At 36.0% G+C, this 27421-nt stretch overlaps 1 protein-coding gene across 1 annotated transcript; it reads left to right on the top strand.

The window, feature by feature from the left end:
- The first annotated feature begins 4724 nt into the window (after positions 1 to 4724).
- Positions 4725 to 15718, top strand: LOC140141364 (probable inactive peptidyl-prolyl cis-trans isomerase-like 6). The gene is made up of 8 exons (XM_072163201.1): positions 4725 to 4828; positions 8035 to 8197; positions 9208 to 9329; positions 10512 to 10574; positions 11839 to 11995; positions 13106 to 13162; positions 13727 to 13862; positions 15461 to 15718. The coding sequence occupies exons 1-8, from the start codon at positions 4745 to 4747 to the stop codon at positions 15579 to 15581; spliced, it is 903 nt and encodes a 300-aa protein (XP_072019302.1). The 5' UTR covers positions 4725 to 4744; the 3' UTR covers positions 15582 to 15718.
- Positions 15719 to 27421: the final 11703 nt, after the last annotated feature.

Genomic DNA, 27421 nt, shown 5'->3' with positions numbered 1-27421 from the left:
TATCAACTTGTAAAATATAAAATCAATTTTTCTCAATTTCTACTCAAGAAAATGTAAACCCATTGTGTCAAACTGAAAAGAATGGACTAATACTGTAATTTCCTTATACATACCAATGCAAATTTCACTGCAGATAGTGGAGTAAGAGTGATATACCGTATTTCGTCAAATAGTCGCCCCCCCCTCAAATAAACGCCCCCACCACTTTTTTCAACCAAGATGTTTCAAAAATGCTGATATTTCCATGCTATCTTGTGTAGTAAGTTTACCAAGTTGCGCACATGGTCCATAATAGCGTCAATAATTGGCGAAAATCTGGATCAGAAACCCGGAAGTGAGCCAGAAGTCAGTGTTTCTAGTTCATAGTTCGTCATTTTAGCGTGTGTTTTTAGTTTACCTAATGATTTTAACGGGAATTATCGTTCTAAAATTGACCTTGAATAAATGTCCCCCCTTGGGAAAATGTATTGACGAAATACGGTAAATGGAGCATAAGACAGGAAGGAGGTCTGACCAACAGAATAAACCATACAGTGTTAGGTGTGGAGAGTATATTCTGTAGTTATGCTAATGTATAGTAAGGTGATGTAGAGAGATTTCTCTTCTCATTAAAAAAGATTTTATCTGGATGGGCAAGCATTGTAGCCTGATGTGGTGTAGCTACCTGGAGAAAGTGGGCAGCAACCTCTTTGCAAAATCATGCATCCCTCAAGTTGGACCCCTGCCCCCCCCCAAATACAAATGACTAGCTATGTCAATGTTGTTTCAGAACAGTGTAACTTTGTGGTATAAATCTAGGGAATAGTGCCAGTAGGTCCTATCTGCAATAGCTGCCCTATGGATATTTGACAATTTCTGCATTCTATAATGTACATAATATAAAAATATGACACCTGGCAGCTATTGGATGTAGGACTTTCTTGCCATTCAAAATAAAGAAGCAATCTTTAGAGTGGTGGATTCATCCCCTCTATTAACCTAACCCTAATCTGTTAATCCTAACCATAACCCTATACTTACAGATATGAGTGCAAGACGACCGTAAGTCCACTTGGCCCCTCAACATGTATACACTAAAGTTGTGTATAGTTTCGTATAGTTTGATAATGTTTTATACATGTTCAGGGGCCAAAACAAATCTTTCACAACCTTTCATGATGTTTTCACCCTGGAACATGTATTAAACAATATAAAACCCCAAGAAACTATAACGTAACTTTAGTGTATACATGTTGAGGGGCCAAGTGGACTTACCGTCTTCTTGCGCTCAGGTCTTCAATTGTACCCCCCAACCCAACCTAATTATCACCTGCACAAAATATCTAAATGAGATAATTACCAGAGAATCTACTCTTGACTTTATGTACCTCCCCATTATTTTGCTATGCGCCTGACAAACTTTGATTCAAAGCTTGTGGTTGTTTGCAATCTGTGTGCAAGGCATTATGCTAAAAACCCGCACTACACACTGCATGCGCAAACCTTTGAAAGGCTGAAGCTTAAAGATGTAATTGTTTGATTTCGGGCTCTTGTCAATAAATGGAGGTATGTACATTAGCAACAAACTAAGATGGCGGATTTGCCATTATACAGTCAGAATTAATAGGTAAATTTTCACGGGAAAATTTTCTGGACACGTGACACCCATGGGCGCAGACATATTAGCATTATGGAATGTGACCCCGAGCACAGCGGTGTTCTTCCAATGTATTTGAATAGGAAGAATTCATCCTTCGATGCAAAATAAGTTACTTGTCATAAGTTAATAATATTATGGTAAGAGTTTCCGTAGATAAATATTTTTTTCCGTAGATAGATATTTTTGAAATTACGTTTTGATGATATTGTGAAGAAATTAAGATAACATAAAATTTAATAAATTTGCAATGCACAAATTTCTATCAAAATTGCGGTCAAAAATACTATTCCAATTCAAAATTACTAAGACTTGAATAGCGAGGTCACCGCCGGGGGTCAGAGATCAGGCTCGAGGTTACACTCACATTGATACGCATTGGTCACGTGTCCAGAAAATTTTCCCGTGAAAATTTACCTATTAATCTTGACTGTTATATATGGTGCAATTTTGAGTCCATAATCTGTGGGTATTTATCATTGCAAATAAAATGTTTTGCTAAATTCCTTTTACAAATTAAGCCTATTGCTAACCTTCCAGCACGTATCATTTTGCACAAGGTCCTGTGCACACACTTGATGTTACACCCCTACATGCAAGGACTAATGCATAATAAGGACTTGCAAACATCGTAGCACATCAATATTTCTCTTTATTCTCTGCATCACCTTATTATTTTGTTATTATGAAAATACAGTATATTAATAATTGTACAAAATATTTAATATTTTGACTTTGCATTCTAGATGAAAGTATATACAATGCATTATATTGTAATTGGTTTTGTTGTAAATAAAGATTTCAAAGTATGTTATAAGTTCTGTGTTATCTGTGCATTTGTTGTTCTTACAGTGATTTTTGTGATAATAGCATCATGTATTGATAAATAATTGCGTGCACACAGTACAACTATGCTAGTTGTATGTATGATAATGCGTGACTGGGGTGCATGCTTAAGTGAATTTATGTGAGAGTAAGTTGGGACTTCATTAACGCCGCAGTAACAAAATATGAAAATTTTTCCCCAATTATAAGCCGAACAAACTTGACATAAATCAATTTGATCTCTATGGGAGTGGCATTTGGTCATACCTAAACCTTGGAATTAATGTGGGGCCCTTTCACCTTATGGTTACACTCCCATTTATATTTAAACCATTGAGGTTTGGAATCCAAAACAAAAGATTGGTATGTACAAAAGTGTGGGGGAAGGTGTTTTGGCAGGCTAAGATAAGAAGGGGACAAGTAATTTTTGGCAGGCTGAGGGTTGTGGGGGATTTGTACTGAAGGCATTACATGCCCCACTAACCTGTTGTTTTGGTTGCAGGTTGGTAGTGTGGTCATTTATAGTCCAACTATGATAACATTAGTTTTAAACCATAAACCTCACTTTGCCTGAAACCTATGACAACCGAAGCCCTAATCCTCTTTCCCTTCGCAATATTTTTTTCTTTCATCATTTTTGTTAATTTTGATATACTCTGTTTCACCACGGATATTGGTGTTCAAATATCTGTGGTTTCACATAATTAACATGAAATAAAGCAACATTTACTGAAAAGAAAGATTTCTGAAAATCAGCTGATGTAGGGACCTTTCACAAACACTTGTAACAGGAGGCATGATGCAAAAAGAAAAATTCACATTTTTTCAGGCTCCCCCCCCCCTCCTAAAATATTTTCAGGGGCATGAAAAATGAACGTTTATAACTGTTAACCCCCCAAATAGTGTAAACTCATGTTCCACGAGAAAAGTGAAGGTGATATTTTTCAAGCCCCCTTCAGAGGGATAAAAAATTCAGGGCCCCCCTCAACACAAGCGGCTAGGGGACGCAGGGGTAACCTTGTCAATCAAATACTTCATCTATTGTGTTCAATACTTAATCCGATAAGTGATCGATGTATATCGATAAAAGTAGGATCAAGATCATGGAATTAAGCTACGGCGGCGCACTTTAATACTTTACGCGAGGTGATTCAGCCAGGTACCTGGATTCAGCAACCAACAACAAGTTGTCATGACTTAAATTTATTCTTTATGATTACTATTAAAAAAACAAACAATAAAAATATAAACAAAATAATGATAATATTATAAGAATATAAGGTATATTAGATTTTTATTTATTAAAGAAATTAAAACTTTTTTTTATCATTATCATAGGCCTAAATATGAATTCGTAACGTTATACAATATACATTATAAATATCCGCACGAACAGCATGACTATAGCTTGTCATAAAATGTAGGCCTAAGTTGAATACAAATACCAATTAAATTTAGCAGAAAAATATTATATTAAAATGCGCTTTGTGTTTTTTTTTTTCGTTAAAACTAAGCACTTTAATAATTCTCAAATTGTTAAAATACAAATAGGAATGCGTCTTTTGAGTATAGGCCTAATACATATTTATTAGTATTATAGTTTTGCAATATTATTTTTGTTATTATTTATATATGTGTACAGCAAACACAAAATGTTTTCGAATTTTCGACATCATTCACAAAAGGTTAGAAAAGGTTGCCAGAAAATGTTTAAATGTCGGGTTATATAAAGGGTATATGAATAAAACTTTTTCATAACATTCAAAAACATTTTTTGATAACTTCAAATATTCTCAAACATATCATTATTTAACATTATTATAAATGGTCAATGATTTAACATAAAAGTTATTATTAGGCCATAGGCCTATTATCATTATTTATAACATTGTGATGATTTTTCATTATTTATATTATAAAATTTTATTTCATTTCAAATTGTAATATTTTATAAATTTATTCCATGCAGATTTATGCGCACACGTTAAACTTGGTCAATTTCGCACAGTGGTCCTCTGGGGATAATTGCCTATCGATTGGATTGATCACTGGATATAAACGTATTGGTGATGTCATAAGCTTAAATTTGGTGGACAATAGAATAACCATTGATTGACAAGGTTACCCCTGCGTCCCCTAGCCACTTGTCTTTTTGCATCAGCCTACCCCCTCCCCCAAAAGAAATCGCTTCTACATGTACCCCTTCAGGGCTGTATAGTACCCCCTGGAGATTTCCTTGAGGGTGATAGCGCCCTCACTTGTAGTTCTGGCCGTAGCAACAAAATGGCGACTGGTACACAACTCGAGTTGACGATCATCGGTTTATTACCAGATGAAACATTTCATGCAGCAAAATCATGTGCACAGGTAAAAATGTATATTTGCAAATGTAAAAAGTATAACACAACATTTATTGACCAAGGGTTTACACCTCAACGAGCTGGAACTTGAACTGAGGTGTTTTTTTCGTAAGCTTACCTGTCCAGCATTCATAGGGTATATTGCTGATCCATTAATTATCCTTTTCTGGTGCATTGTGGGATTGAAAAGGGGCAAATCGATCGCTAATTTGCTCCCTTTTCTATCCCACAATGCACCAGAAAAGGATAATTAATGGATCAGCAATATACCCTATGCATTGCATGAGCATGAGACTGATGATTGGCATGGCCATAAGCCAGTTCGCAATTTCAGAATCATGATGCATTGTGGGTAATATTTGCCGATTTTTTGGAGATAAACACGAGGAGGCTGCAGTGCATTTCCAATGGCGGCGAACTTTGCACTACTTTCAAAAACATATTTTGTAAAACATTTTTATTCATTCCTACATATGTTAATATTTCCTGTGAAATACAAATATAAATTTCCTCATGTAAGACCAAACTGTCAGCGAAATTCCAGTACAAAACGCGTTTTTACGGAAACGTCAAAGTTCACCCCATTGAAAATGTACAGTAGCCTCGTTGTGTTTATCGCTATATTTATTTGGCGACTTTGTTTCTGCACATGCGCAGTTGTAATTGCGAAAGGGCTTATTGCTTCAGTGTGAGTGTGAGTAGTTCGAAACAATACATCTACTATACTAAAATAACCAGCGAAGTCTGTCTGTCTGTCTGTCTGTCCGGCTATGCGTTTCGCGGCAAGGCTTCGACTTGATCGATCCGATATTTCGGATATGGATAGGTATCGGGAAAAGCCTGTTGACCTCGTGTTTTTCGAAGGGCCCCTCGGGGTCAAAGGTCATCTAGGGGGGAAAATGTAAATGATTCCCTCAATTGGATACCATGAAGCAATGAAGCAGCCAAGTTTGTGCATAAAAAGAAAAGTAGAAATATTTGGCCACCTGTCAGACATTTCACAACAGTGAATACCACAATGTCTTCCCAGCATTCATAGCTGAAAATGATTTCTAAATTTCAAACGCATGTATAAAATGAAATTGAGGTCTTCCAAGGTCACAGGTCATCAAACAGAGGTCATCTAGGGTCAAAGGTCATATAGGGGTCATTGGGGTCAAACAACATAGCTATCATGCTGCCAGGGCTCTATCAGTTGCTCTCAGTCACAGCTACCTCTCACAGCTACGGGTGAACTAGTGTTTATACACAGTTACAAAGACTGAAGACCACAGATCATGAGATGAAAATTTTCTTGTGCTTTCACCAGCGGGATCATCAGTTGATTGCCACCTACCTGCATGCCTGTCTTAGACTAATTTAGAGTTTCGCCCCTCTTGATTGTAACTTGACTCCTTCGACCTTGTCAAGTTGTTAAAAGACCTTGTGAAAAAACATAACTCCCATCCCGCTGCCGCGGCACTGGTCATGCTGGTGAGCTAAATAATGGCGATCTTTTCTTTTAGTCTTAGACCACCCGAGGCGAGCTATAATAAAGGCATGTAAGGTTTAAACTACGAATTTATCAAATTAAACTTTCGCATCAAGGACAAGGTTATTATGTTCTTAGCTATACAAACATACCTTTTATTTCGTGGAACTTCAAGATTTATTTTGTTTCAAAAGCCATGTTTTTATCACAATTTTGACGTAATAAACTAAAAAATACAAGACCAGTGTGATGCAAATTTCAAAACTTTCACGTAGCACGAGCGCTTGATGTACACTCGTTTTGACAGTGATTTACGCTCGCGTATCAAGCATTTCCAAGCGCGTTTGACAGTATTTTACTGCATGACGCAATTTTGCATTTATTCAAGATGGCGAATTTCTCGAAAAACACAGTATTTTTCTTTAAAAAAATCCCTCATTTCACAATTCTTTGCCACTTTCCACTCATCTGATCATCTTTTTATGTGATGGAGTGGTGCTGATTTTATGAAGGTATGTTTCTTGCTTTTCTGATAATTTTTTTAAGCAGAATAGCCATTTTCACTTGTTTTCAAAAAGTTGTTTTAACCTTGTTTTTTACCCCATAATTTCCTTCATTTATCGAAGCCCTGCCCTCCTTCCAATACATTAAACCTTGACTTCAAAGTGTTTGGCAACTGTTTACCCTTGATGCAAAAGTAAACCTTGATGCAAAAGTAATAATTTAGTCCATGGGTGAAAAGATTGCCTAAATAATTCACTTGGTCGGACATCCGGGAACATTGTCCCCTTTGTACAAACGAGCGCATAGCAACCATCTTGAGAAAGGGGAACTGCACATGCGCACTCTGGTTTTACAACTCATACAAGGCTATTTCCCCTTTGTGACGTCAGCCCAACCAAGAGAATCTGTCTGGCTTATTTTTTTGGTGATTTTTTCTTTTTAGACCACCCGAGCTATACGGTTAAAATTACTAATTTATCAAATTTAACTTTTGCATCAAAATTTAAAAAAAAAACATGTTTTAAGCTACAAACATACCTTTTATTTCCTTTTATTTTCTTAAAAAATTCCCTCATTTTACAAATTCTGGTCATCTTTTTATGTGACGGAAGTGATGCTGATTTTATGAAGGTATGCTTCATGCTTCTCCAATAATTTTTAAATTGTTTTTTAACACAAAAACTTTCTAGCTGAATAGCTGTTTTCACTTGTTTTCAAAAAGTTGTTTGCCTTGCTTTTTATCCCATAATTGCCCTCATTTATCGAAGCCCTGCCCGCCTTCCAATACATTCAAAGTATTTAGCAACAATTAAACCTTGATGCAAAAGTAAACCTTGATGCAGAAGTTATAATTTAGTCCCTATAGGCTAAAACCAAGGGTGGTCTAAAAGGAAAAGATCACCATTTTTTCTTTTAAGTTAAAACTTTGTGATCCTAGTAAGCCACTTACAGTTTTTTGCAAATATCTATCGTACTTGCCGACCGATCTGACCGGTCACATAAAATCACACGACTGCGTCATGCAGTGCTGCACAGATTAATTGGCAAATGAGGTGCTGATGAGTGATGTGATGATGACATGTTTCAACTAGCCAATCATCTTCATGTTTACGCCATAAACTGTGCCAAAATAAAAACTGCGAAGGAATTTTGCAAAAGATAATAAAAGCTTGTCGCTTTATTTTTTAATTTACCATTAACCAACATTGTAACATTATTTTATGTAAAATGATTTTCAGGATTTGTACCAGCAGAATCCAGAAAAATTTGCCACTCCAGATATTCGAGGTCTCCTGGAATTTGAATGGAATCTGTATTTGGAGGAAGATCGGAAGGCTCAGAAGGGAGAAGTGTGGGCTTTCAATGACAAAACCATGGCATATCTCAATGGACAACTGATTGGTATGTATTGGTTAATAGTCTATGATGTACACATACAGTGTCCTAGCTTGTCAACTGTCTATCCATCCTAAATATCATTTAGAGTCATGGGGAGTGTGCTAGCTTACTCAAAAGTAGACCAAATTCTGATGAAATCAAAAGCTAAACTTTGCCTAACCCTGGCCTTGTTGTTGGCTATTGAAGTCTTTTTGTTAGGCAAACAGCGTTGGACATAAGACATTTTTTATGCGTAGCATTATCAGCTTGCACTATTTGATTTTTGTTACATTTGCACACTTCACTGTAGAAATTATTCCAAAATTATGTAGCAAAGTGATCAAAATTGAGTATCATTTTGCTCCGCGATACCGGCTATGGCCAACGCTGTAGGCAAAATACAAAAAGACATGTTAAAATCAGAAAAACATCAGAAATCTTATACCTATTTGCAATACTTTTCAACTGCTATACATAGATTGCACCATATTAACTTACACAGGCACCTCGAAAATGTCACAGCATCTGTTTTAGACATGTCATGCATGTAAATAATAAGGGCTTCTCTCACCGATTTTTGAAAAAGTCCGGACAATATACATTGTTATTTTTTTTACACTTGGCCTTAAATGCTTGGCATGCATTTTTATTCAACTGACAAACAAACCAGTCCAGTCGCCCACCACTAATTGCAACAGAATTTTATTTATACTTGGTGGAAGGTAGTTTTTGGTGGGAAAAGGTACTTTTCCTGAATCCTTATGACTAGAACTATAATTTGGTATAGTTTTTAAAATGATTTTAATAGAGCAATTTAAAAATTGTATGACCTTTTTTGGCCAAAAACTACCTTTCCACCAAGTATATTTTAGTATACTTTTTGTATGCTGATCAGGGGACATCTCTAAAATGCATACCAGTGAAAAAAATTCTGTTGCAATTTAGTGGTGGGTGAAAACCCACTTTAGCTGGACTATATCTACAATGCCGGCTTTACAATCAATCTTTTTCACATGATTTCTATTTTTTTCTAGGTGGACCGAGTGATCTTTTGAAATGGGCTGGAGAGAATTTCAATTTCCAGGATTTCCGACCTCGGCCCTTGTACCAGGCTATAGCAGAAGAAGCATACAAGACCTACCTGCAACAAACAGCAGTAAGTCAATGCTGAATTGAATCTTTGTTGTTGGTTTTGTTGTGTGGGCCCTTGTTACTATGTAATACTACTATTGGTTGGCTGAACTAATGGAGAGTTGGTTGGTTGTTTATTATAGATAACTCACTGAGGGATTATCTGAAGTTCAGAATTATTTTAAGAAGGGAGTCATTGAGTGACAAAGCAAAAAATGGGGTAATTAATAGGTGAATGTGAACACTATCCAGTGTCGCCCAGTTTCATTAAGTCGTTCCCCATCAGAAATATTAGACAACTCATTTTATGGGTCCACACCACAAATACATTATTTACACTACATGTTACTGTGTAAAATGACAGCCATTCCAATGCGATTTTGTCAGTGCTAAAGCGACAATTACAAGTTGCATCAAATGTGCATTTTCTTTTAAGACTCAGATCTAGGTAGTCATAAAAATAAAAATTGGACATGGTGAATGCTAAACTTGTGAGATACAACCAGACTCAAACCTGAATCCACAATAAGCAAATTTGTATCTCTAAAAAAAGCCGAAATATTTCCAAAATTACACAAAGAAGATTATTTCAATTCAAATAGTCCTGGAATATGCCCCTATTTATTATTTGGGCCAAAATGCTCATTTTTGAAGAAAATCCCCAAAAACGGGTTTTTTGGCCCAAATTTTTTTGTGCAACGTAACAAAAAAATTGTTTGGCCAAAAATTTTTTTATTAATTTTAAAAACTAGATAAAATATCTAGGGACCGCTTTTTTTTATTTTTTGGTCAAAAAATGCAAAATTTTCAAAAAAATCATAAAAAGCCTGATTTTCACAAATTTCAAATATTTTTGGTGAAGTTGGTCAAAATTCAAAAAAATGAAAAAACGGTCCCTAGATATTTTTATCTAGTTTTTAAAAATTAATAAAAAATTTTTTTGGCCAAACAATTTTTTGTTACTTACTAAAAATTTGGGCCAAAAACCCCGCTTTTTTGGATTTTCTCCAAAATGAGCATTTTGGCCCAAATTGACCTCGCAGATGAATTCATCAAGTCATTTCCATTCTAAAAATGTATACTTTTATATTCTTTAGACTAATAATTTAGCGGGTACGAGGTCCGAATGTTTCCATAATTCCAGGGTTCAGACCAACCTTAACTTGACTTTAATTAGTATTTGTTTTGTTGTTGTTACTTGTTACAGCACACATTTGTATATTTTGATATTGCCATTGGAGATGAAGAAGCAGGAAGACTCATTCTTGAAGTAAGTGGTGTGTTATGATAATAGAACAATAAGCTGCTGTGAACCACTGATTGGCCCATGTGGTTGTCTTTTAAAGTGCCGAGGTGCCTATATTCTTGAATTGTTCACTCTAGCATTTTATATAAAAAAATTATGTTGTTGTTTTTTTATCGGCAAAGTAAGTTACTAACATTATTTTTGGCATAACCTCGCCTTGATTTGGCCTTGCTGTTGTACGTCATGTAATTTGATGATCCTAAGCAAATTTTGTCTATCGTTTGTTCTCATCTCCTCCTTCTGACCAAAGATGACCAGTGGTTGATGCAAGTTGGCAGCTTTAATGGTTGATGGTCCTTAATGCACTTGCCAAGCGTGTGAAAAATGAATTCATTATGTTGTGTTAGTCTCCGTCACATAAACCTCACTGAGAATGCTACATGTAGCATGTTGATGTTGGCATGTGCACAGTGCATTAATTATCTCTTTTTACAAATTGTGCCAACGCTGTCATCCACTAAAGGAAAGGATGTAGGGAAAGGCATATGTGGTACGATCTGCTCCATGGGGGCCAAAGGAGGCACTTTTGAAAATTGAGTTACTGTAATTACTACCTTGTAGTAACAAATAGGCTATCATTTACTGAAAACACCAGCTAACACCAAAGGTCTAGCATACTTGGTTCTAAAGTTATGAGGTTTTGTGATGTGGTAAGCACGGTTTCTGGGAAGCACGGTGGCCCAATGGTTAGGGCGCGAGCTTCATGATCGGAAGGTTGCGGGTTCGAGCCCCACCACGGCCAGTGTGTTGTGTCTTTGAGCAAGAAAGCTTAATTCCCAATTGCTTCACTCCACCCAGGTGTAAAATGGGGAGCTGCTGGGGGTAATCACAATCTAAGTCGCTGAGAGTACCTGCGCATCAGTTGCGGACTTGGTGAAGCGGAAATGATTCTGATATATCCTAATGGCAGCGGAATAAATTGTTGAAGTGTGCTGATAATTAGGCCATGCCTAGCTGAAGCGCACGTTAAATCAAACAACATTTATTTAATTTTATTTATGTGTATTTTATTGCTTTTTGCTCTATATTTTAGCCTTTATTTCAGTTTCAAATTTGCCGCCTTCGGCCCCAATGGACCAGATCATGTCACATGTGGTGTACGTTACTGAACAGATGAGTGTCCAATTTGGATCAGCCCTCCCTGTAGTCTTGTTCAGTCTGAGCATCATCAATCTGAATACAAAATTTGTATGGCTCAATCATTAAAACTCTACTTTTTCTATTTCAGCTGTACACAGATAAGTGCCCTAAGACTTGCGAAAATTTCCGCGCGTTGTGTACGGGTGAGAAAGGTCAAACAACAGAATCCACACCAATCGTTTCACTCAATTACAAAGATAGTCTCTTTCACAGAATTGTACCAAATGGTTGGTTACAAGGAGGAGGTAAGTACATGTAAGACTTTGGTCTCTGGAATGAGGAATATAAAAAACACATATTAGGTGCATCTGGATGTAAGTCACAGATGTAACCCTGTGGATTGGAGAGGGGGAAACTCGAGTATAAAAGTGACATTCCTGTGCCTACAGGAGTATAACACTAGGGGTCTATTGGTTTAAGATGGGCTCCAAAGAAAATGGTGGTCATTCAGTGTGAGACCACTAAAAACTGGGTGTTGGTGACATTGAAAAATAACTTCCTTGCAAAAATGTGCACAAATTTAATTTGTCATTTTGAAGGCTATAATTGCCCTAAAACGTTAAATTTATTCAAAATGTGCATGAAGCACACAACATTTTGCAGATTTAGTGTAAAGTTTTGATAAAAGGGGCTATTGGGTGGAAACTTTTGGTCACGCCACATATGTGTTTAGCTATTTAAACGGTCGCTCTGTGTGTGAAGACACGCTTGGGTCCTGATGGGACCAGGCTCAAACAAAATGCTCAAGCCAGGCTAAAAAGGCTATATGTGATGCGATCAAGCAAAATGAGTCGGATGTCTGGAAAATTGATTTTGAGATATAATCAATAATAGTATTCAACTTCCTTTGTATTTTATTGTTCTGAGCAACACTAAAATGGCCATATCTCTGGAACCATAAGTCTGATTATGATGGGGTTTTCAGCAAAATAAAGCTCTGACAATGGCTCATATAATGAGATTGAAAACTGAATTTTAAGAGAAGTGAGAAACAGATTTGAAGACAAAGAACAAGGAAAAGAAGGCCACTCCCAACAATCAAGTTAACAATTTTACTGTCAGCCTTTGGGTCAAGAGAAAGGAAGTGCTTAATCCAATCTCAACTGCCACTGAGGCTGTGAGTTGTGGTGGCCTGTTATTGGGATGTTGGAGGGGCCACCTACCTGGCGAGAATCATGCATGACATGTACATTCTTGGAAGGTGGTGGTGTCGCCCATCTTTGTTCAGGTCACTGCTTGTCATCCTTACATGAACTGCTTCCTTTTCAATGCACCTGAACCAATATTGTCCTCTCATGTGAATGTAACTTAATTGTGCATGTAAAGAGCTAACTAATTATGTTATTTTTCTGTAGATATTGTCTTTGGAAAAGGAGATGGTGGGCAGTCAATATATGGACCAGTTTTTGAAGGTAAGAAAAAAAGGCGTAAATAATCAATTGTTTTAATATAATTAGACTGAAAGCACTATAAAGCTAATTATAGTCTCATCCCTTTGGGCATAACAATGTGGGACATTTTCTATTTTGTATACATCAGGCTGTGACATCGTTGAAGTAAAGGCCTATTGTTGTTGCATGTCAAAATAGCCCGCCGGCAAAATGGTCTACTTTTGTTGACAAAAGCAAAAGAGAATTTTAAGTCTTTTGGTAACTCAAGAGAGGCATTCAGTGAAAATGTGTTTGGAAAATGTAAGGTGAATTATAATTGTCGTCTTCATTACATACTGTCCTATCTCAAAAGGCTGTGTTTTGTGATTATTATTAATGTTGAATTTCATATTGTTATTTTATATTTCAGCATGCTTCTTAATTTTATGAATGGACATGAATACCTCAAAGTAAATTTTACAGTGTATCTCATCACAATAAGGAAAATCACTCAAGGCAGCCTATCTTTTATGAATACCCCTAAAAAAACCCACCATTATTGCACAATTTTAATGATAAGAACATATATTTTGTTTTAATGTTCAGATGAAAACTATTCTGTGAAGCACAATTGCAGAGGTATGCTAGGCATGGCCAACCAAGGCAGACATACTAATGGCTCACAGTTCTATATAACATTCCAACCAGCACCGTGGATGGACACCAAATATGTGGCTTTTGGGTGAGTATATTTTGTTCTAAAATGGTTGTTTGTTAGGATCAATGAGGTAGGTCAAAGAGTACAGACGCTGCCATGTTTGCGTGTTGGCCATGGAGGGCAAATAATATACCTCAGGATAATTTTGCTATGCGTCCGGCAAACTGCGATTCAAAGTTTGTCGGTGTTTACATTATGCATGTAACACCTTGTGCCAGACGCATGCTAAGTGATGCATGTGCATTGTGCAAACCTATTAATGCTTTAAAGCTTAAAGACACAAATTATTGTTCAATTTCCGGCTCTTGCCAAAAAAACCGGGGGGTACATTTTACTTGCCCTCCACGAGTGACAAACCAAATGGCGTTACACACAGGGCAATTTTGAGTTACTCCCCATTCCAAAAAAATACAGCACTAATTTTTTTGGATTAAAAAAATATTATCCAGTTTTGCAAAAAGAAACAGCTTAATCATAACCCTTTAGGTAGTCCTATAAACTGGCAATAAAAGTCAAATTTTAATGATTTGGTCAATTTTTGGAAATAAGGGCCAAAAACATGTGTTTTTAGGGTGTTTTTCGACCTTTTTCGTATTCTGTGACAATCAAGCCCAAAGTCTTGAACAAAGACTAATTACAAATTATGCATTCTAATATTTTGTAAAACACATTTTCCAATCTTTTTCATAACCAATTAGCAAAAATAACATGTGATATTAAAATTTTGAGTAAACTCTCAGCATATACTCGAGATTTTGAATGCTTAGACTTGTGCCAAGTCTTACAATTTTGTCACAACAATTGCATGTTTTGGACCATTTTATCTCAAATTGACCAAATATTGAAATTTGACTTTTATTGCTAGTTAGGACTAACTAAAGGATTAGGATTTAGCTATGTTTCATTTGGCAAAACAGGATAATATTTTTTTAATTCCAAAAAATGAGTGCTGTATTTTTCTGGAATAGGGAGTAGTGCTTGTTGGACATAATCTCTTTGCTTGGATGCAAGTTTCATTCTTCAACCTATTTAAAGGTTAATAAATATGTATCACTTGTTGGGAGTGAAATTGTGCAAAGTAATGTATGCGTACTGCAGGGGTGAGTGCATTTGAAAAGAAGTTTGCCAGGCACATAGCGAAATAATAATCAGGAGGTACACTATGCTCTTAGTAAGCGACACACAAACATGACAGAGTCAGTTCGTTCTCTTTGTTCTACATGTACCTCATTGAAAGCAACAGGCAAATTTTGGAGTGCAAATTTGTCATCCGCATCACCTACTATCATATCTCAAAAAGCTGCCTTGCATAATTTTTCAATATTATTATTGTTGTATTTCACATTGTTGTTTTATATTTCAGTATGCTTGTTTCATTTATGAATGGACATGGGATTGTAATAATACATCAAAATTAAAGTTTACAGTGTATGCCTATCTCATCACAATTAGATGACCCTAAAAAATCACACAATGCAGCATTTTTGAGATACAACAGTATTTGATGCCCCATCATGTGACCGACAAAAATATATTGTGCTACAGCTTTAAAGTTCTGGCATCTGTAGTTTTCTGCACGTTGAGTAAATCTAATAATCATTTTGGTTTTTGTTATATTACAGAAAAGTGATTGAAGGTACCCAATTACTGAAGACATTAGAAGGACAGGAGACCTATAATGAGAGACCAAAGAAAGACTGCAAAATAGCTGCCTGTGGGATATATGCACCATGGCAAGAATGAACTCTACAATTTCCAGATGATGTTGTAAAATCTAGTGGCATTGGGCTATTCCATGTAAAATCCACACGCCCCCTGTGGAAGATTTTGGAACTATCCACCAAAGGGGGAGTATGAATTTCAAATGGAATGAGCACATTAGCAGCTCCATTTGAAACTCACTCTTCATCAGTTAAAGATTCAGGTTGAATCTTTCTCAGCGGGTGTATGAAATTCAAATGAAGCTGTCTACTGCGCTCATTCCATTTGAAATTCATACTCCCCCTAGTGTGGCGAATATTTCCAAAATCTTCCACAGGGGGAGTGTGGATTTTAAATGGAATAGCCCATTTACAAATTCTGTGTAGAATGTTTGAATTAGGAGGCAATCAAGAGTGCAGATAGTATTGGGCTATTCCATTTAAAATCAACATTTTGTGGAAGATTTTGGAAATATCTTCCACAGGGGAGTATGAATTTCAATGGAATGAAACATTAACAGCTCCATTTGTAACTCACCCTCTCCTCAGTGGAAGATTCAGGTTGAATCTTTCTCAGAGGGTGTATGAAATTCAAATGGAGCTGCTAATGTGTTCATTCCATTTGAAATTCATACTCCCCCTGTGGAAGATATTTCCAAAATCTTCCACAGAGGTAGTGTGAATTTTAAATGGAACAACCCATTTCATGTAAACTAGTCATTGAAATTATTCCTCATCACATACAGGGTGTCCCTATATTAAATGACCTTTTCCTTTTTTGCTTTGTTGTGATCACTTTAAAGCAGCTGTCAAGTTTCTAAACATTTTTTGAGAGGAAAAGAGTCATGAAATTTCTGGACTCTGTTCCTTTCCAAAAATGTATACTTGTGTATGTTGTGCATAAATAAGCTATGACACTTTACTTACTGCATTTCTGAGACCTTTCATGGGTAAATATTGTTGGGCACAAACTGATAGGCCAAGTTTTTTGTGTCATATTGTGATGTCACAAAACAATTTGATAGTTCTAACTTCTAGGTCATATTTTAATGGAAGTTATATCAATATGCAGTCAGCACTTTCTTTGTGCTTATATTATATAGCATTTCCCAATGTCCACCGTTTTACTGGTCTGGATCAAGTCATATTTGTAAAATATGCAAATGATTTTCCATCTGCCTCGAGAGACTGTGCCTTTAAGTACTTTTGTCTGGACTTAGTTGCTTTAAAGGTAAATTACATGTATATCAGGTAGTGTAATAAAAGTTATCATTCCGTCCAGGCCTGTAGCCAGAATTTTTTTTGGGGGGGGGGGTGCAGATTTTCAAAGAAAAATCTTCATTCTAGCCAAAAGTAGACTTATCTGGTGTATTTCTCAAAACGTTTGACATTTTTGGCCCAATTGTGGGTTTTTTTTGCCCTATTTTTTACAGACAAACCAGACCGTTTGCAGATTTATGGCGGTGTGTCGCCCCCCCTGGCTACAGGCCTTTTACCAACCATAACAGAGTATCCAGGTTTAACACAATTTTTACTGTAAATATGTAATATATTGATGATAAATATCTTGAACTATTGTAATAAATTGTGCAGCTTGATAAGAGCCTATAATGTATTCATTTGAGTAGTCTATAGTTATACTGAAGTGACTGACTGCTCTGAACAGTTTGGTTACTTCACTCAAAGTTACCTTCAATTGGTTTGTGTGTAAAATTTCAGCAATTCCATTTTGTGTTAGACGGTAGACCCATTTATTTATCTGTTCCAACTCCAGTGATACATTTTCCCTGGTAGGTATTCAAGTTTCCGACTGCACACAGAAACAAACTAAAACAATTCTGTATCAAATGTTATGATACATATGCATTTTTGTCACTCCTTGGGGGCACTTCATGATACATGGCCTCATCCCCCAAACTTACTCAAAAAAGTTGAGATTTTATACCATCAGAAACCTAGAAGTACATGTTCTATGAGCAGCAATTGGTTTAGAATGTACACTGGGCATTTGGTGAGTCTTGATTCCCTTTTCTTTCTGTGAGTGATATCTCATTTCTGGCTCTTAATACTACTGAGCTGTGACATGTGGATTTATTGTTAGTGCCGTCTGATCCTGTTATCACTACCAGTGGGGGTGGCGTTCTTAAATGCCTGATCTTTAACATGGGGGTTGGGGTCAGGGTCTTGGCTAGGGATTTGACACATGCCCATCATTTTTGACCCAGAAAACATGTCACAGAACTTACTCAAGCAATATTTTTAGAATTTGTATCACAGGCATTAATTTTGCCTGTCCCAAGAGCCAACTGCCCATCCAAAATAACAGGTGTACGGGTGGCTCGCATGCTCAGGGAAAAGGTGGTAGCATTTTCAGGTGCATAACTTAAGGGAGCTAGAATGAGTGTTTATGGCATTTCGACAGTATTTTTTGTGGGACATGAGAGCACCTCAGATGTATCGAATTGCATTCTGAATACGAAGCATGTCTTTCTGATTTCAAATAATTTTCATTTTTGAAATTCACGATATAATACAAATTTTATGACAAATTATTAAAATTTGATATTTTTCAAATTTTTGATATATAACAGTCCTCGAAATAAATTTTATAAATCTAATGATATATTGTTAAAGTGTTTGTAGCTGGGAGGAAAAGCCGACGATCAATTGAAAATTTTGACCTTTTAAATTGAAGATATGGATTTTTTCCAAAAAGACCAATTTTTTTTTGTGTTTTGGGAAAAAAATCTATATCTTCAATAATGAAAAGGTCAAAATTTTCAATTGATCGTCGGCTTTTCATCCCACCTACATACACTTTAAGTATAAATCATCAGATTTATAAAGTTTACTTCGAGTACTGTTAAATATCAAAAATATCAATTTTGAATGATTTGCCATAAAATGTGTATTACATTGCTAATTTCAAAAAATCAAAATTATTTGATATCAGAAGGACATTCTTCGTATTCAGAATGCAATTTGATATGTCCGATTTTCTCTAATGTCCCACAATAAATACTGTCCAAACGTTCATACCCCATCCCTTAAGAATCTGATATGTCACTCCTGTCATACAAGCATAGCTTGTGGGTGGAGTGAGTACCTTAAAACCTAGCCTTTTCAGACTCTTGTATTAATATTTACATAGGGTGCTTGCTTTGAGAACTGGGTACTTTTCCCTAGGTTCTTTACCCCTCATGTAAAAAAATCTAAATATTTCACCATTTCTCAGCGCAACATTTTTGCAAACAAAGCTTTTTAGTTTAACAGATTGGTTTATTCTGAGGTTTGTTTTCCATTAACTTCCATATAAATTATTGTCAGCTTCCAGTTTCCAAGCCGCATATCCTAGCTCACACCGAAGTCAAGAACAGGCCCAGCTCTATCTCAGCAGGCCTGTATCAAAATGTTTGGTACCCATCAGTTTTTGGTGTTTATTGGCAAGCCTGCTTCTTCAATATACAACAAGGATCCTCTTGGAAAGACCAGAATTGAGTATTTTTCATAACATTCATTTATAAATAAAGTAGCTCCTGCGTTTCATTTTGATGTGGTAGTCTTGTCCATAATCACTGAGAAGTTCTGATGGGCACCAATTATTTTGATACAGACAATGGCTTTTCATCTCTGCTGATGGAAGTCGAGTTCTATAAAATAAATTGCAACCAACATTTATTTATTAATTTTGAGATGTGGCAGTTTATTTCTGCAAGGCTTTATACTTGCAAAATATATTAATACATTCAACATCACAAAAATTACTGAAGTGTGATAGTAGTAAAAGCTTATGATACAGAGCAACATACATATTGGCCAGCATATATTAATTTATGTCAAAAGAAAATTAGCAAATTCACATAACCAGGTAACAAGTTAATCCAAAAACAGGACCCCAGCAAACACAAAATACGTTTTGAAACCTTTTAAAGATGTTTGTCAACCTTTCAATGACATCAGGTTAAAGTTCTAAAACATTGTATCAACAAAAAAATTATGTCAAAAATTGATGTTATTGCAAAATATTTTTGCGAACATTTATAAAAATCTTTTGTCAACATGCAAGTAATATTTTGTTATAACATTTTGCGGTAACTTTTGAAAATATTATGGAAATGTTTTTTGACCTTTATGTAACCCTATATTTAAAGTCTGCTAGCAGCCTAGCAAACTTTCGAAAAAATGATACAAAAACATTTTTTATTTGCTGGGGATCAAATTTGTCCTATTTTGCAACTTATACACACCATTTATTTTTGGTTTTACAAGTTAGAGTTCTTCAAACCCAGTACCAATACATCAAAAGTTGGAATTGCCATTCAAGCATTCTTCAATGTGGCAAGTTTTTTCAAGGACAAAATTATAAATCCCAACTATTCTTCACTTAAATAACGAGTTTATAGCCAAGGAATGATTCAGAGAAACATGATTTAAAACCAAGAGCCATTACACTGTTTCTACTATATGCTTCAATATCTGTGTATAGATCCCACTTAGTGATATAAGCCTGGTGTAGAAACACATACAGAGGACCATGATTCAAATCATCTTTAAGGTGAGTGGGATGGCAGGAGCCATATCTTTCCAGTTTTAGCCATTTCTAAACAAAAATACTTCAGTGTACAGCTCAACTTACCATACTTTTCCTAACCAGACAGTCCATGCCAAAATTGTTACTACACCTTTACATTTCATCGAATCTCTTTTTGATGTCTGTCATTTTGAACATCACACTTGAAAGATGTATGCTATGTAGAAACTTTATTTTGCAATTTCATAATTTGCATATTTGCAAGAAAAAACATGAAAATCAATAAATACCTATATTTTTCACAATTTCAATATTTTATTAGAAATTAAGCATGTAGGCCGTTTGTTATGACTTGATGAATGAAGCTGTTAAAACAGATTTTGATATTTTTGCTTATTTTTCCTTTTTTGCCCCAAAATGTGTAAAAATCAAAAAATTTTGGATGACCTTTGAATATTTATCAAATTTCTTAATTTAGGTATAATACAGAGCAGAAAAAGATGTCAAAAAAATCTGTTAAACAGATTTCCAATAAATTTTCCATTTTGGGTTAAATACTCAATTTTCATGCTGGATATTTGAAACATAAAATGAAAACATGTCCATTGCACTTTTTCCTCGAGATGTACTATAATATCAAGGTTACGGATATATTATAATCCCTTCTTATCTTCACTGATCCATCAGATACCTATTGTTATGAATGATCAATGAAAAGGTTCAGAACTGGGCTACTAATGGTCTGTCAAGTATCTATAGTTATTTTCATGACTGTGTCAACTCAAAAATCATGCAAGGTCGAATGTAGGAAAAGTATGATCAGTTGAGCTGTACTTCTTAATATTAATACATTGATCTTGCACTTTTAGAAAACAATCTGGGAAGCCAATAATCACATTTATATATCCATAGGTCTTGCAGTTCTTGCATTGAGGCTATATAATATTTCTCTCCCAAGAAAAATCATGCCCACAAGGCTGAAATGACACCATGCTACATCATGCTTCCTTCCAACCCACCTTAAAGAGGAAGCCAGCCAGAGTAGTTATTCTGGGGTGAACCAAACCTGCCTGGTTATCAAATTAATCAGTGACAAGGTTATCTTTGAATTTGACAGGTGCTAATTGATGCAATAACATTAAGATATCAATTAGCACCTGTCAAATTCAAAGGTAAACTTGTCACTGATTAATTGGATAACCAGGCAGGTTTGGTTCACTCCAGAAGAACTGCTCTGATGGGGCTTTCCTCTTTAAGGAAATGCTTTTTCATTCGTTGGACATTACATTGACTTTAGAGTAACTAGGTTATGTAATTGTAACCATCTTTGTGTTTGCTTGTATCTTAATTTTGTTATCCCCACCCTTGATATTTCACCGTAACAATTTAGAATAATATGCGACATGTTACAACGTATGTATCTTATTTCAGCTGCGATATGCACATTTCATTAGGACCAGCCAAAAGATTAATCCCAACATCAATCCTATGATAGATATTAATGTATGGATTATTGCTTTGGCCTCATTTGAACTGTTGCCCAATGCCCATTCTTGTGCAGAATTTGATTGGTTCCTTGAACTTCTTGCAGCTGCTATAAAAGTCCTTTGGTTGTTATGCCTCATGCATGTCTAACACCTAGAAAATCACTATTAAACCAATCAATATACTTATATTACCAAATTTGATAAACAGTTTATCTCGATCACTTCTGATTCATGAAAATTTGAATATTCATGACCAAATGACAAGACATGTATTTGACTGACCACACAAAAAATAAGTTTCTATATAGTGTATAAAAGGTTTTTTTCTTAACTTTTTTCTTCATTTTATATATATATTATATTCTTTCTTAACTTGTAGTAATCAATCTACTGGTTATCTAAAGCTATTGTCTAGTTTTCTAACATTGGGATTGGTTGACTCTGGAAATTTACAATGCTGGCATCCCTAACCACAGTATATACCGAGTCAGAATTCTATCTACCGATTTTGTCAAATAAACGCATACCCGCCAACATTGAAAACCTAGAAAACAGAGTACATGGCGAACGTAGGGCGCAAAGCGCCCGTAGTATCGCCTCTGATGGCGGGGGGTCCAGGGGCCCGCTTAAGGGCCCTGGGTGGGGTCCAGGGGCAAGCCCCGGTCGGGGTTGAGGGGGCGAAGCCCCCAAAGCTAGAGGGTTTCTACACTGTAAACACCCTTATAAGCCCCTTCACATTAGACACATTTTATTGAAAAACAACTAGGTGAAAATGAAGCCCTAGGCTTTTATACACTTTGAGGAGGGATTTATACTCCATATCTAGCAACAATTTCAACACATATTTGATGACTACAACCTTTGAAAAAAATGTGAAAAAACATTCTGGGACCTGTTTTTATAAGTTTGAAAAATATGCTTCCTTCGCACAGAAAATGTGCTTTTAAAAATGCAGTTTCCTATACTTTTGTACATCACGATCATTCGTTGAAGCGATTTTTTGGCTTTATAACAAGGCCTACGTGACTGATAGGACATTGATATGATGCACAATACAAAGGTGAAATTTTTTAAAATCCATTTTATCTTAATTTTTTCAAAGTTTTTGGCAACTTGAGAACCTCTAGACCTATTCTGAAGGTTGCATTTGAGGAGGGATTGATACTCCATATCTGGCAACAATTTCAACACATATTTGATGACTGCAACCTTTGAAAAAATGTGAAAAAACATTCTGGGACTTGTTTTTACAAGTTTGAAAAATATGCTTCCTTCACATAGAAAATGTGCTTTTAAAAATGCAGTTTCCTATACTTTTGTACATAACGATCATTCGTTGAAGCGTTTTTTTGGCTTTATAACAGGGCCTACGTGACTGATAGGACACTGATATGATGCACAATACAAAGTTAAAAATTCAGAAAAAAAAACAGTTAACAAAAAACATGTCAAAAAGTTTTGTTGACTTTGGAGAAACACTAGACGTATTCTGAGTGTTAGGATCATTCACAGATGATTTGAAAAAAAAATTGAAAACATTACAAAAAAAAATTACAGTTTGTTATCTTTAATATGGAAACCACTAACTAATGTTTACCTCTTCATCTATCACAATATTATACATGCATTGGTTTTCCATGCATTTTATAATATGTGCTAGATGAAGAGGTAAACATTAGTTAGTGGTTTGCATAGTAAGGATAACAAACTGTAATTTTTTTGTAATTTTTTCCAATTGTTTTCAAATTAACTGTGAATGATCCTAGCACTTCAGAATAGGTCCAGTGGTTCTCCAAAGTCGCCGAAAACTTTGGAAAAGAAATTTAAAAAAAATTATTAAAAAAAAAAAAAAATTTTTCGGGGGTTTAAAACTCGAGAAATCGGAGTAACTCCGCGAAAATCTGAGTAGTTGGCAGGTATGTAAACGCCCCCGGGGGTGTTACATTTTCCCAAGGGGGGGGCGTTTATTCAAGGTCAATTTTAGAACGATAAAAACGCTAAAATGACTAAATATGAACTAGAAACACTGACTTCTGGCTCACTTCCGGGTTTCCAATCCAGATTTTCTCCAATTATTGACGCTATTATCGACCATGTGGGAACTTGGTAAGCTTACTACACAAGATGGCATGGAAATGTCGGCATTTTTGAAACATCTTGGTTGAAAAAGGTGGTGGGGGCATTTATTTGAGGGGGGCGACTAATGACGAAATACGGTATTATAGGTTCAACTGGGCTATTTCCAGTTGAAATCCATACACCACCTATGGAACCTTAATCTCCCACATGGAGTAATACAAATGGAGCCACCCATTCAGGTAACCCTATTTGAAATTCACACTCCGTGTATGGAAGATTAAGGTCATGTCTTCCATAGGGGTGTATGGATTTCAACAGGAAATAACCTATTTTGGTGGGTTCTACATCTCATAACACAAGTCTTTTTTCCCTAAATAAAACCATTTTTAGTACAACATAATTTTACTAAACTTCTATATTTCCCAGCTGCTGCACCTTACACAGACATACTAATTCCAGACTTGAGTGATTAATCTAATCATAAAGCAAAGAATAAGATGTTTGTGTAAGAAACTACACAACCACCTTAAACAGCATCATTTTACATACACAATAAAAAAGTTTGCAACTTCCAAGTTCATTTTCATCCATAGCATTATTAACAGTAGAATAGATCATTTAACTCCTCATGTAACCCTTTATACAGTTCAAGATAATAAGAATAATTATGTAACACAATCGGATTCAAAGTCAGATATTTGACAATTGAGCTATTACCATTATTAAATTGCCATGTACCTACGTTTGCTGACGTTGAAATCTTTCAGTTATAAACTTTTTACATGTACATTTTTTTAAATATATTTATTTTGCTCCTTATTTTGCCTATATCCAGTGGCGGCACCACGGGGGGCATGAGGGGCAAATTCCCCCAGTTAGAACTCTTTCCCCCCAGTAAAAACCCAAAATTACTCAAATTTCTACTTTGTGTGCAAAATTTGTTGATTCCCCCCTGAAATTCACTTTGCCACCTGAAAAAAAAATCCTGGCACTGCCTATATCTGAATTTCATGATTGCTTACTTTGGTCTAATTGTGTCACATATATAATCTTTTTACACGCCAATCTTAGGCCTACCAACAATATGGGTGTGTGGTTAAGATTAAAGCATGCGGTTGGGTAAATAAAGTAATTGTAGAAGGCAATGGAGATACTAATTTACATTGGTAGCTATAAGCAAAGCCAACAAATTTGTAGGAGGTGGTGATTGGGCAGTGTTCGAAATATGCCTAAAAAAGTTACAGGCCAGCCGGGCTTGACCTTAAAAAGTTACCGGCCAGCCGGGCCGGCAACTAGATGCCAGTCAAAAAGTTACCGGCCAGGCCAAAAGTTACAGGCCAATGGTCGGCTGACCGCCCTATTTCAACGCTGTGATTGGGTGGAGGTAGGGTGGTGGTAAAGAAATGAACTTGAAAATAAATTTGTCCCTTGCATATATGTGACATGCAATTTGCTGTTATTTAACAATGCAAGCGATACAATATGCAGTGTCAATTCAGATCTGAATTATATAGAGAGCCCCAATGTTCATACTAATTTCTATTTGGCTTAAAATGTACAATACACATGAACAACAGAATATGTGAGGTAATATGTATACATCTGGGCTATTCCAGTTGAAAACCATACACCCCATATTGAAGATATGACCTTAATATCCCACACAGGGAGTGTCAATTTCAAATGGGGTTTCCTGAATGGGTGACTCCATTTGAAGTCTACACCCCCTGTATGGGTGATTAAGGTCATGTCTTTCATATGGGGTATATGATGTCAACTGGAATAGCCCCATGGAAGCTTACAAGGGTTGAATAAAGTTACATTAGGAATTTTGCGTCTCTCGCCTCATGTGATGCCATCAAGAGAGAGGCCCCTAGCTTACAGAATGAAAAAAACTGTCATGACAGCATAGAGTTGACTCGATGACTTGTACGACATCACAGGTGGTGTAGGGCAAGATTGACATTACATCATTTAACAGAGAATTTGTTTTCATGCACAAGTGGTACCAGCATGCCTGGAAAATGTGGAATACAGAAAGATTTTTCCAGGAAATTTCTCCGAAAATTTGGCTCATATTCCTTTTTTTTTTCCTAGGCCTTGGTACCATAACCTGGATTTTTGTGTCAGGTCTAACAAACGGCTACCTGTAAGTTTGATCCTGCTGTTCTGAAGGTCAGCAGAGCATTTAGCATATATTTTGGTGATGAATCAACTGCCGACAGATGGTTTTTAACATTCCTTGTACATTATGATACCCATTAGTAAATACAAAATGACAATGCTATTATCAGTTGCAGCAATATTGTGCCAAACATTTAGGCCTGTATGTCAGGATCATCAATTCAATTCAAGATGCATTAATGTACATGTACGCTACTAAGGTATTTAAATGACCAGAAAATGACAATCCTGATTTTCTCTCTTTTCTGTTCGCATGGTGCTGACCAAAGTGGTTTTCAGTGTCATGGGACTTGGCGGCGCAAGTGTTCTGTTTAGTGTCGCGATGTTGATAACACTGTACGTACATGGCATACGGGATGGTCATAACACATCAACAGGACCGACATCAGTCATGACTGACATAGTAGTCAGTTTGGGTCATTATGACATAGGCGCTGGATAAATTACGATTGTCTTTGCCTCGGTTGTTTGGCTCAAAAATTAGAAGAGGTCATATCTGACAGTAAAAACCTAACATTCAGTGGAAATGTTACAATATGGCTTTAAAGTACTTGTTACCATCATTTGGGGTCTTTTGAGTACCAGAGAACAATTCTTTTGGTACAGCCTGTATAAGGCGATTAAAAAAAGGTTTTCATGGCCTTTTATTTAACCCGACATTGTAATGTAATCAAAATGATTTAAAAACATTTGTTTGCTGGGAAATATCAAGCCATGGCTGAATTTGAATAAATGCACCAGAAACTCTACCATGCTGAGAAAAAGTAGACCAGTTTTTTGAGTGAAAAAGTGCCTTCTTGTTGTCAGGCTTTATCATGACTTTCTTTCAGTATATCGGTATCCTGATACATTTTGCCCCTTAGTTTTTCTTAGCAGGAATCAAAAATAATATTTCAATTAGCTAAAAACAAAATTGATGTTAAAATATGGTAACTGTGTTTCTTTTTATTTGAACCACATCAATTAAATTCTGGGAATGTAGGCAAAAATTGAATGTCTCGCAGACATATGAAGATTGACCTGTCAGTGTCCGGAAATATTGTGGCAATGTTATATAAATAGGAAGTAATGAGATATACCAGGAAATGTGAACTTCCACTTTCAAAATGTATTTTCTGTTTATGTCAAACAGATTAGACACAAAGAGTACCGCCGCTAAATTGCCCCATGTGTAACGCTATAGTAAATCCACCATATTGGTTTGTCACTCATGGAGGGCAAATAGTAGGTCAAGGATGACCTGCAGTGACCAGTGACAACCAGGCACTCAAAAAATAATCACTTTCAATGTGTTTAAGTGCAACTTTTGAATCGGCATCATTTTTCATGACAATCTTTGGGCTATTAAAGATGAAGCCCCACTTTTGGTCTAAGTTCCTTAGGGAATTAGTCAAGGTTAAAATGTATCCATGTAAATTCTGTTCTGTCCGTCATCAAAGTAATAGGTGTAAGAACTGGCCAAGCAGGGCTTCCTGTTTCAACGAGGCATCAACATTTGCAGAAAACTGGTTTCTCTTTTCTATTTCAGTTTTTAAATTGGATGCATAGATTATTATATCGTCGTGAAGGGGGCAACAATGGTCTGCCAACAAGTTCAAAATA

This window comes from Amphiura filiformis, chromosome 19 (genome assembly GCF_039555335.1).
Source record: "Amphiura filiformis chromosome 19, Afil_fr2py, whole genome shotgun sequence".
NCBI classification, from domain to species: domain Eukaryota; kingdom Metazoa; phylum Echinodermata; class Ophiuroidea; order Amphilepidida; family Amphiuridae; genus Amphiura; species Amphiura filiformis.
Note: the sequence above shows the minus strand (reverse complement) of the source record. Positions and strands in the feature narration are given on the sequence as shown.

What these genes read in the sequence shown, in the direction of transcription:
- LOC140141364 (XM_072163201.1), top strand. Translation starts at nt 4,745, where the DNA reads ATGGCGACTGGTACACAACTCGAGTTGACGATCATCGGTTTATTACCA. An exon ending in CAGCAAAATCATGTGCACAG is followed by an intron (nt 4,829 to 8,034) that starts GTAAAAATGTAT and finishes AATGATTTTCAG; the next exon opens with GATTTGTACCAGCAGAATCC. An exon ending in CAGGAAGACTCATTCTTGAA is followed by an intron (nt 10,575 to 11,838) that starts GTAAGTGGTGTG and finishes TTTCTATTTCAG; the next exon opens with CTGTACACAGATAAGTGCCC.